This window comes from Schistocerca americana, chromosome 1, assembly GCF_021461395.2.
Source record: "Schistocerca americana isolate TAMUIC-IGC-003095 chromosome 1, iqSchAmer2.1, whole genome shotgun sequence".
Lineage (NCBI taxonomy): Eukaryota > Metazoa > Arthropoda > Insecta > Orthoptera > Acrididae > Schistocerca > Schistocerca americana.
This window is the reverse complement of record NC_060119.1, coordinates 647,626,244-647,638,794: the sequence shown is the minus strand read 5'-3', so window position 1 is coordinate 647,638,794 and position 12,551 is coordinate 647,626,244. Positions and strand designations below refer to the sequence as shown.

The following is a 12,551-nucleotide window of genomic DNA, read 5'->3' as shown; positions in this document are numbered from 1 at the left end:
CCACGCTCTCCTGACCTCAACCCTCTTGACTTTCATTTATTGGGGCATTTGAAAGCTCTTGTCTACGCAACCCCGGTACCAAATGTAGAGACTCTTCGTGCTCGTATTGTGGACGGCTGTGATACAATACGCCATTCTCCAGGGCTGCATCAGCGCATCAGGGATTTCATGCGACGATAGAGGGTGGATGCATGTATCCTCGCTAACGGAGGGCATTTTGAACATTTCCTGTAACAAAGTGTTTGAAGTCACGCTGGTACGTTCTGTTGCTGTGTGTTTCCATTCCATGATTAATGTGATTTGAAGAGAAGTAATAAAATGAGCTCTAACACGAAAAGTAAGCGTTTCCGGACACATGTCCACATAACGTATTTTCTTTCTTTGTGTCTGAGGAATGTTTCCTGAAAGTTTAGCCGTACCTTTTTGTAACACCCTGTATATACATTTATATACCACATATGTAAAGAAATATGTGGCCTATGTCCATCCAAACATATCAAGTAAACATTTGAATTAAATTGGTGAAGAACGTTTCAGGTTTGCTAAAATATATATAATACGTAGCCTAGGTCCATCCAAACCCTTATTAGAGTATCTTATACACTTATTAGAGTATCTTATAAAATGTAAAGTAAATCAGTCAAGAAGTTTTCAAGATGTTTGATAACATTAAATGACAAGAGAATAGACTGAATATTCTAGAATATACAAACATTACAAACTTAAAAAATGCTGCTGAGAATCTTCTAGAAATGATGAATACTAAATATTTGCTGGATTTGAACTGACAACCTGTACCATGACAACCAGGGATGCTAATGACAACTCCATACAGTTCGAGACAATTTGCACTCATTAACTTTTCCTGCATGTTTTCTGGTATCACTTACCCATCTTCTCATTATATCATAATCTCAACTTTACCCATTCTTTGAGTCTAGTACAGAGCTTCTTTAGTCCAACTATCATTCATTTACCTGACTACATGTCCTGCCTGCACATCTCAATTTTGTTTACACTACAATCATAAAATTACATCTTCCACTTCAGCCTGTTCCCCAATCCATTTGATTGATTTCCTCCCCTCCCTCCCCCCCCCCCCCCCCCTCTCTCTCTCTCTCTCTCTCTCTCTCTCTCTCTCTCTCTCTCTCTCTCTCTCTCTCTCTCTCTCTCTCCCTCCCTCCCTCCCTCCCCTTACATAGTCTGTTCAATCATTGTCTTCAACTGTTCTTAATATAAAAACTCATTCACTGGTTCAACAATTTCACACTTAATGTTACCATTTTCTTTTCAATGTGTTATCTTAGTATTATTATAATTCATTTTCATACTTGCTCAATTAAGTTCTGCAATAATTTTTCAATTTTATCTGCACTACATACGAAAGATGGTGATTGACGTATATTACATTACCTTCTGTTCATTGGTAGTTTTCCCAGTTTTAGAATTTAAATCATCTCTCCTGGGTGCTGGGAATAGCTTTGGTGATTGAAAAGCTCATTATTTCACTCCTCTTTCAATTTCGAATTTCTCACTATTATGATTACACATAATGGAAACTGTATCACTGATGAAGGAAGCATTTCAAATTTTCGTGACTTTGTATGCTGGATCACATATCAAATTCAGGATGTCTACTTTTTGCAGGCGGTGGGATACCTGCTACAGTATCCACAAATGGTTCTTCAAATTCAAGCCCTTGAACGGAACAGTACTGCAGTGTTGTTCACTGATTAAATTTATTTATTGTGAGGGTTATTTCAACTGCCACAGTAAAAACTAAATGGAAGTATATTTATACGAGCCCAGTTGCTGGTCTGATTGTATGACAGGCAACAAGGATATTTGAGAAAGTGTGGCATGCTTGCACTGTGACTGGTGGTCACCACTTTGACAGATGATACAAACTTAAGCTGTTGCTACAAAACCTAAGTTATTAAAATACACTGTTTAACATCATTTAGCAGCTGTGCCGTTTGATCCGTAAGTGGTGGGTAACACTATAAAACGTGCCCCCCACCCCCACAAAAAAATCCATAAATAGCTGTTTATTCATAAATGTGATATTCACAAACTACAATTCCTACAACTGATTCTTTCCTTGTTTATTAGCTCACTATACGCATGATATTAATGACTTATATGAGATAAAAATCAGGGACCGAAAAGCAAAGATGCAAATTATAATTGAAAATTAAACCTATGATACAAGTGAATAATAACAAGATAAAATTTTTACAAAAATGGAGTTCATTAAGAAAATATATTGGCCACACATATTTATTTGGATCTGTTAAATTTATGAAACAAAGAAGAGACTCAACATACACTAGAAGCTGTGCAATTTCCGGTGGCAAGTTCTTCACAGGAAATTTGATGTCATCAGTTAATATATTAAATGTTATTCTTGATTTTAGATGAGCCACAGGTCTAATAGATTTTCCACTGATGTTTTCGTCAATCTTGTTTTCCTACATACAAAAGGAAAGCCCACATAAAAACCCATACAATTTCCAATTCTTCTTTACAACAGAAACTTATTTTAAAAGCCTTTATTATTCTCACAATCTGAACAAACGTATCAAGAAGACCTTGCACAAGAATGGTGCTAAATTTGCAATGAAGGCACATTTCAAAATAGACACTGACTCTTAAGAATTGAGAAACTAGAGATCAGAAACAAGCAGCAAGGATATGAAGTGTAAAGAGACTTATAACACAAAATAAGTGAAGCCTTTGGAATTACAAACAGAAATGAATGAATAAATAAATGAAAAAATAAACTGCTAGTAAAAACACATATCAATGCCAAAACAATGTCATGAAGTAACATATGAACTGTGATCACAGAAGAGAAAGAAGAAGCAGAAAGGAACAAGGATGAAGAGGGAAAGTGAAGGACAACAATTGGGAAAGATATGCAGGGAAGAGGAGTATAAACAGACACACATTTTACCATTTTGAAAATTAGAAAAATCTTAACTCAGAGGAAACAGAATAAGAATGAGGATGAGAGAGGGATAAAGTAAATTAGTCCAGCTAAAAATCAAATGGCTTCTGAGAAGCTATTATCTACTCCATGTTCAGTTCTGTCTTATTTGCTGGAAAATATGACCATGTTTTCCTTAAGTGGCAACATTAAATGAAAAACATCATTAACAAATGTAGCACTGAACAGTGTGGGTATACTGCATGTTCTACATCAGTATCACCCACAGATACAAGACAAAAGAACTGAGTAGAATACTGCTGCTCATGTTAACAATCTGGAACAAAAGAGGTTAACAGAAAGACAGAAACCAAATGCCATTTAACTTGAGAATGCTATTCAACACATTTCAAGTCAGTAGTTATTGTAACAATACACAATTGTTTATGTCATAATACGAAAACACTCTTAACACTTTGAGTGCCAATCTAATCAACTGACAGGACATAAAAATTTCGGTAGCCTGTCAATCCCCTCATTTGATGGGGTACAATTTCTCCTGCTTTTAAATACGAAATCATGTACATTGATGGGGATGATCAGTATTCACTGCTGGCTAGTCTTCTTAATAAATATTGAAAAACCACAAAAATGGTCAACTTTCTAAGAAGCAGTGAGGTTTATGTGGCTGACAGTCAAAGTCTTAAGAAATTTTACGAATCTATTGAAGGGCTGTATGCCAACACAGAACCACTTAAAAAAGCCTAAACTGTGTGAGAGAAGATCTTTGATACTTTAGAAATAGCTCAAACGTGTGAATGTAGATTTCCTTGCAGTTGCTTTCAACATAAACATACATCCATATAAATATCGATAAATATATATATCCCAAATCATTGTAATTAATAAACAAACATATATAGGTACTAGGCAATGTGTTATGGTGCTCCGGTGCCTGCACTGCTAATTATATAATTAAATTAATGTTGAGTAAGACACTGGTTTACAGAGGATAGGTGATGTATTTGTAAGATGTAAATGATTGTGGCTTGAACACCAACAATAGATAATCACTTGTGGGGGATGCACCATTATTTTGAATCATATTTTTGAGAATTAATTTACTTAGTCTAAGCAGTGATGAAGTAAAAATATTACAAACAGCGAGAGAAGAGAAAACATGACTGAAGAAAAGCAGAAGATGAGAGGGTGAATAGATATATTCCAAAGCTAAACTATGCAGCAAATCAAAGAAATTGAAACCTTGCTAATATAGTTTGACAGAGCATTTAAAGCTTTACTGATAAACATGTTGAAAATTAAATTAACCTGCAAACTGGTATAAAAATAATTGTCAGAAAAAGGTCACCTTATTTCTAACCAATAGAACACTTTTTTACTGTGTTTTCTTCAAAAGCTACTATGCAATCTTCCAGAAAACTTATTTTCACATAAAATAAGCTTAAGTTCATCAATTTTCATATGCAACTTGAAGTTAATAGTATTTTGTTGTACACACATTGTTTCATAGCTTTTATTTCAGCTAATCATACTCATACTTAATTCAGATTGGTTGTTGAAACATTTTCCACCAAAATTATTCATGTCAGTTTTTCTAATGGTGGATTCTTAATTTTCAATTTTTATTATTGCATACTTTAAATAAACAATGACAACAAATTTAAGATAAAATATAATAACAAGATGTATGCTTTTCAGTAGTTTATTATCTGTTGCATGAATCATCCAGCTTGCAATAAAAATAGTAAGCATTTAAGTAAGTTTATGTATGTAATATGATTGTGTCATAAGTTTATCTACATAATACAAACTATTTACAACCATTGTTTTTATACACTTCGCTTAGTATATAATATTTCATTCAGTATCATATTTATGTTTGCTGTTATTTTGTGCATTTTACTAAGTATTTATGGTTATCTTTCATATGTTTGTGTATACAGTATCTTGCATATATGAATAAAATGTGTGTAACTGTAAAACAAAAAGTTAAAAACACAATTAAAAAATTAAACATTTTTAAAAATTAAACATTTAAAAAAATTAAAAAACAGAAGAGAAAATAAAAAACATTAAACAAAAATTAAAACACAAATAAGTAAGACAAAAACCCTTCCACAGGCATGTTACCTTGACCTGTTGGTGAGGCTTGTGTGCTCTGAGGAGACAGTAGGCTGCACTGGGCAGGTTCAACTATATCAGGCATGTAATTGTAGAGGAGCCAGACTAATGCTGCCCAACTCAAACAATATGGTTCAACAGATAATAAAAAAAAGAAGTATACCAGATAAGTCATTGTCAGAGACAACAAAAATCTACATCAGTTGCTAAGCTAAGGCAGTCTATGGTCAAAATTATGGTAGAATAAAAGTTAGGAATGAGAATGAAAAATGCTCCTACCACAGCATAAAAAAGGCAGATATGACCTGGGCAAAGTGAGGGATGTAAAAGAAGGGAAGTAGCTTTTGACATATCTGACAGCTTCAAAAACATTTAGATCAAATCTTTTGATAGAATCACATTTTTTTACAAGATATCCTTACATTCCCAGCACAGTGAGCTCTGTTAGCTGCAATGTGTTGGTAGACCAGCATCTTGCAATTTATAAGATAAGGTCCCTGATCCTGTGCCCACAACCCAGAAGATTCACCAGCCATAGTACAGTAAACAATATGTAATATCATATGGCTGAAGAGCATACATATAATAGCTAAAAAAGTTTTTCTGGTCAAATAAAATTCCTGGGGGTGGATTTGCTCCTGGGCAGACACTGAAGCATTTTTTTAATTTCTGGGTTGGGGGGGGGGGGGGGGGGGGATGTATCCTGAGTGGCCCATTTCTCTCCCAAACTCACACCCTGGTACGTTTATGGTGAGTGGTGTAAGAACACATAAACAGAAATTTATGTGCTTCTAGAGAGTGGGGTGCATCTACAACAGGAAGGATCTGAAAGTGGGGGTGCATCTATAACAGGAAATATCTCAGAGTGGGGATGCTCACACACTAAACTTTAGTGCCATGTTGTATCATATTGCACGACATGACAAATGCCGTTTTGGATGACTTGATGGGATGTGTCATATTATACAACTTGCATCATATATCAGTGTTGATTTACTTGACATGATGCATTATATCACATGACATAGGTAATACTGCTAATAAATAAAAAAGTGCAAATATGTCAAGATGTTTTGATTTAAATGTCGTTCAAGCTGTCATGTAAGTCAAAAAGCTAGTTCCTTTCTTTTTCCTTTCTAACTCTACCCAGGGCATATTTACATATTTTTGTGGTACGATTGGAGCATTTTTCAGTCTGGTTCCATAGTATGTGTGTCCACTGAATTTTAACATCCTTTTTTGATACCACAACTCAAACGCTTCCAGCTTCTTTCATTCTAGTTCTTCCAGTTTCCTACAGTTAACTTTCCTGGAGCAATGTGCTCAAAACATACAGTTTCAGTGATTTAATTCTCATACCTAATCTTACAGTTCATACTAGTATATTTTCGTTGAAAACTTTCCCAACTGGTGACAGATCACACTATAAATTTTCTTCAGTGGAACCATGTTTGATTATCTTGCATCCTAGATAGCCTATTTCTATCCAAATTTAGATATGTTGAGCCAATTTTCAACAGGTTCAATTGAGTTAGCCACTTAATATTTTATTTGCAAATGTTTATTTACTTTGAAAGCTCAGTTCTGTATTTAATGATCTGTTTATGCCATTTAGCAGTCCAGCTAAATTTTACTTTCATTTAGAAGAGCAAAATCATCTGTAAACCTCAGCTTTTGTCTGTCCCATTTAATTTTTAAACTTGTTCTGGAGCATTGTTCAACTTTCTCAAATATGTCTCCATGAAATGACAATGATGATGATGATGATGATGATGATGATGGCAGAATTGTTTGGGCACATGACTGAGGTCCTTAGTGCACATATGATATTTGTTGTATGAGGGTGGTTTGAAAAGTTCTCGGAACAGAATAGGAAAAAAGTACTTACATAACGGAAACTTTTTTAGTTTTCAATGTAGTCTCCTTCCCCCCATGAACCATGGACCTTGCCGTTGGTGGGGAGGCTTGCGTGCCTCAATGATACAGATAGCCGTACCGTAGGTGCAACCACAACGGAGGGGTATCTGTTGAGAGGCCAGACAAACTTGTGGTTCCTGAAGAGGAGCAGCAGCCTTTTCAGTAGTTGCAGGGGCAACAGTCTGGATGATTGACTGATCTGGCCTAGCAACACTAACCAAAATGGCCTTGCTGTTCTGGTACTGCGAACGGCTGAAAGCAAGGGGAAACTACAGCCGTAATTTTTACCGAGGGCATGCAGCTTTACTGTATAATTAAATGAGGATGGTGTCCTCTTGGGTAAAATATTCCGGAGGTAAAATAGTCCCCCATTCGGATCTCCGGGCGGGGACTACTCAAGAGGACCTCGTTATCAAGAGAAAGAAAACTGGCGTTCCAAGGATCGGAGCGTGGAATGTCAGGTCCCTTAATCGGGCAGGTAGGTTAGAAAATTTAAAAAGGGAAATGGATGGGTTAAAGTTAGATATAGTGGGAATTAGTGAAGTTCGGTGGCAGGACGAACAAGACTTATGGTCAGGTGAATACAGGGTTATAAATACAAAATCAAATAGGGGTAATGCAGGAGTAGGTTTAATAATGAATAAAAAAATAGGTGTACGGGTAAGCTACTACAAACAGCATAGTGAACGCATTATTGTGGCCAAGATAGACACGAAGCCCACGCCTACTACAGTAGTACAACTAGCTCTGCAGATGACGAAGAGATTGATGAAATGTATGATGAGATAAAAGAAATTATTCAGATAGTGAAGGGAGACGAAAATTTAATAGTCATGGGTGACTGGAATTCGTCAGTAGGAAAAGGGAGAGAAGGAAACATAGTAGGTGAATATGGATTGGGGCTAAGAAATGAAAGAGGAAGTCGCCTGGTAGAATTTTGCACAGAGCATAACTTAATCATAGCTAATACTTGATTTAAGAATCATCAAAGAATGTTGTATACATGGAAGAACCCCGGAGATACTAAAAGGTATCAGATAGATTATATAATGGTAAGACAGAGATTTAGGAACCAGGTTTTAAATTGTAAGACATTTCCAGGGGCAGATGTGGACTCTGACCACAATCTATTGGTTATGAACTGTACATTAAAACTGAAGAAACTGCAAAAAGGTGGGAATTTAAGGAGATGGGACCTGGATAAACTGAAAGAACCAGATGTTGTACGGAGTTTCACGGAGAGCATAAGGGAACAACTGACAGGAATGGGGGAAAGAAATACAGTAGAAGAAGAATGGGTAGCTTTGAGGGATGAAATAGTGAAGGCAGCAGAGGATCAAATAGGTAAAAAGACGAGGGCTAGTAGAAACCCTTGGGTAACAGAAGAAATATTGAATTTAATTGATGAAAGGAGAAAGTATAAAAATGCAGTAAATGAAGCAGGCAAAAAGGAATACAAACGTCTCAAAAATGATATCGACAGGAAGTGCAAAATGGCTAAGCAGGGATGGCTAGAGGATAAATGTAAGGACGTAGAGGCTTATCTCACTAGGGGTAAGGTAGATACTGCCTACAGGAAAATTAGAAGGACCTTTGGAGAAAAGAGAACCACTTGCATGAATATCAAGAGCTTTGATGGAAACCCAGTTCTAAGCAAAGAAGGGAAAGCAGAAAGGTGGAAGGAGTATATAGAGGCCCTATACAAGGGCGATGTACTTGAGGACAATATTATGGAAATGGAAGAGGATGTAGATAAAGATGAAATGGGAGATACAATACTGCATGAAGAGTTTGACAGAGCACTGAAAGACCTGAGTCGAAACAAGGCCCCGGGAGAAGACAACATTCCATTAGAACTACTGACGGCCTTCGGAGAACCAGTCATGACAAAACTCTACCATCTGGTGAGCAAGATGTATGAGACAGGCGAAATACCCACAGACTTCAAGAAGAATATAATAATTCCAATCCCAAAGAAAGCAGGTGTTGACAGATGTGAAATTTACCGAACTATCAGTTTAATAAGTCACAGCTGCAAAATACTAACAGACGAATGGAAAAAGTGATAGAAGCCGACCTCGGGGAAGATCAGTTTGGACTCCGTAGAAATGTTGGAACACGTGAGGCAATACTGACCCTACGACTTATCTTAGAAGAAAGATTAAGAAAAGGCAAACCTATGTTTCTAGCATTTGTAGACTTAGAGAAAACTTTTGACAATGTTGATTGGACTACTTTCTTTACTCAATGTTAACAAATTTTTCTTCTTCAGAAACGCTTTCCTTGCCATTGCCAGTCTACATTTTATATCCTCTCTACTTCGACCATCATTACTTATTTTGCTCCCCACATAGCAAAACTCCTTTACTACTTTAAGTGTCTCGTTTCCTAATCTAATTCCCTCAGCATCACCCGATTTAATTTGACTACATTCCATTATCCTCGTTTTGCTTTTGTTGATGTTCATCCTATATCCTCCTTTCAAGACACTGTCCATTCCATTCAACTGCTCTTCCAAGTCCTTTGCTGTCTCTGACAGAATTACAATGTCATCGGCGAACCTCAAAGTTTTTATTTCTTCTCCATGGAATTTAATACCTACTCCGAATTTTTCTATTGTTTCCTTTACTGCTTGCTCAATATACAGATTGAATAACATCGGGGAGAGGCTACAACCCTGTCTTACTCCCTTCCCAACCACTGCTTCTCTTTCATGCCCCTCGACTCTTATAACTGCCATCTGATTTCTGTACAAATTGTAAATAGCCTTTCACTCCCTGTATTTTATACCCGCCACCTTCAGAATTTGAAAGAGAGTATTCCAGTTAACATTGTCAAAAGCTTTCTCTAAGTCTACAAATGCTAGAAACGTAGGTTTGCCTTTTCTTAATCTTTCTTCTAAGATAAGTCGTAAGGTTAGTATTGCCTCACGTGTTCCAACATTTCTACGGAATCCAAACTGGTCTTCCCTGAGGTCCGCTTCTACTAGTTTTTCCATTCGTCTGTAAATAATTCGTGTTAGTATTTTGCAGCTGTGACTTATTAAACTGATAGTTCGGTAAATCTGTCAACACCTGCTTTCTTTGGGATTGGAATTATTATATTCTTCTTGAAGTCTGAGGGTATTTCGCCTGTCTCATACACCTTGCTCACCAGATGGTAGAGTTTTGTCAGGACTGGCTCTCCCAAGGCCATCAGTAGTTCTAATGGAATGTTGTCTACTCCCGGGGCCTTGTTTCGACTCAGGTCTTTCAGTCTCTGTCAAACTCTTCACGCAGTGGCATGCTCAAATTCCCACCACAGTATCTTTGGTCCGCAGCTCACATCTCATCACATTCTAATCTAAGCTTCAGTCTTAGTCATGTAAGATAATCTCCTTATGCTTCATATTTCTTTGGGGTACTTCTTTCATATCTTTTTGTTCCCTTTTATGTAAGCTGTCGTCTTCCTATTTTTATTGAGAAGGCCATTTTAGCTGACTTTTCTTGGGCTTCATTCATTAGCTACATAACTGTGCTCTATATTTCTTCTAATTTACCTGGCTTTTCCAGTTCTGCAGTCTCCTCACATAGAATTCTTATCTATTCCACTCTAGCCTGACAAGGCAAACTGAATAGTTCATTGTTTATTATTCCTCTCCTATAGAATGTTCATTGTTTCATTTCCCTGTTTATCCATTTTATCAAAAATACCTGATACATCCACGCATTCTGATTCTTTTCCTTATTTTCCCAATATGTTCTTCTTAAGTTTCAAAACTATATTTTTAATCATCTTCCATTCTTTTGATACAGTCATATTCTCCACTCAATTTTCCAGTATTTCTTCAATGATTTGAGTGGAGGATTTAGATCCTCCAGTGGTCAAGATTGTACCAGAATAAAAACAAGCAAACAAACAAGTCTTCTCATATGTCAGTCCTTAAAAAAAAGAGCTTAGAAAATATGACAGAGCTCAAAGAAGAAATACATAAAAATACATGCAGCTCTCTGATCACTACACTAAAAATAAATGAGTCAGCCACTCTGCAACACACTGAAACCTCCATGCTAGAAATTTAGTCTGGAGTCTGGGCAACTCAGAAAATTTTACAATGTGTATCACACTTTCCTCACTGACAGCCAAAATTGATGCTAATTCCCCATGTAAATTCTCTCCTGCCCTCTAATCAGGATATAAATCACACATTGGCAAAAAATGGTGTACTGATATGGATACTCCACAAACTGGTGGGTCCTCCACCAGAACAGAGCACCATCAATCAGATTGGATGGCGTATTTCCATTCCCAGGCACTAGATTTCAATCTCCAAAACTTATTTTCTGCCACTTCCAATTAGATTTCCTCTCACTCACTTATGATCTTCTGACACATAAAAGAGGAAATGACTTCAGAAGAGCAGCATATTTTTCTGCAATACATCCCTGACAACTGTCCTTGTCTGCTATGTCAGCTGCTTCATTTGTCTTGATCCTGTTGTGCCCTGGTACCCAGCAGAATACTAAATCCTGGCCATGTAGTAGAATAGGGATGTCCTGGACCACCCTAATCATATTCTCTGCTTGGTACAAGGGGCATTCGTTACGTAATAACACTGTTTTTTCTAAAGGCACATTAGTTTTATCCAGGGTTTCAATACAACATATTATTCTCCACTCTTTTGGCTACGAAACTCTGTTTTCAACATAATCTCCATTCAATGTAATGGCCTTATGCCACCTTACCCAGATGGGCTGTAAGCTCACATGGAACTACACTTCTGATAGATGTTGTAGCCAATGTCCTGCTGCATCAACAACCTCCCCAATCATCTGCCTACGACTTCCTGAGAAGTGCATCCATCACTGGGCCAAACAGATGGAAGTCAGAAGGCGAGAGATATGGACTGTAGCATGGGTTAGGAAGAACAGTCCAATGAGATTTTGTGAGCTGCTCTTTGATGTACAGGCTTATGTGAGGCCTTGCATTGTCAGGGAGAAGGAGAAGTTCATTTGCATTTTTGTAGCAACAAAAATGCTGAAGTCATTTCTTCACTTTCCAGAAGATAGCACATTACATTTCAGAGTTGACCGTTGCACTATGAGGGTTGACATCAAACAGAATAACCCCTTCAGAGTCACAAAAGACTGTACCCATGACTTTACCAGCTGAGGGTGCAGCTTTGAACTTTTTACTCATAGGAGAGTTGGTGTGGCACCAGTCCATGGATTGCTGTTTTGTTTCCAGTTCAAAGTGATGAATCCATGTTTCATCACCTGTGATGATATTCAACAAACAGTTGTCACAATCAGTCTCATAATATGCAGGTAGTTCTGCACAGATAGTCCCTTGTTGCTGCTTATGGTCTACTGTTAGATGGCGAGGGACCCAAAGGGCACACACATTTGAGTAGCCCAATTGTTGGACAAGTGTCAGCACTACCATGAGAGGCATCCAGTTGTGCAGTGAAGTGTCTGCTTGTGATCCGTCGATCATCTCCAATGACAATGTCTACACATTCCAACATTGCAGGGGTCATACCTGTGTCCAGCCGGCTGGCATGCAAGAGACTGGACAGGTTTGC

The 12,551-nt window shown here is 37.3% G+C and overlaps 1 protein-coding gene across 1 annotated transcript in view; it reads right to left on the bottom strand.

The window, feature by feature from the left end:
- LOC124607917 (cleft lip and palate transmembrane protein 1-like protein) overlaps positions 1–12,551 on the bottom strand; it is a 161,191-nt gene that overhangs the window by 58,848 nt on the left and 89,792 nt on the right. Inside the window, exon 4 of the mRNA XM_047139943.1 lies at positions 2,329–2,471. Coding sequence (XP_046995899.1) covers positions 2,329–2,471 — 143 coding nt within the window. The remainder of the gene's footprint in view (positions 1–2,328; positions 2,472–12,551) is intronic.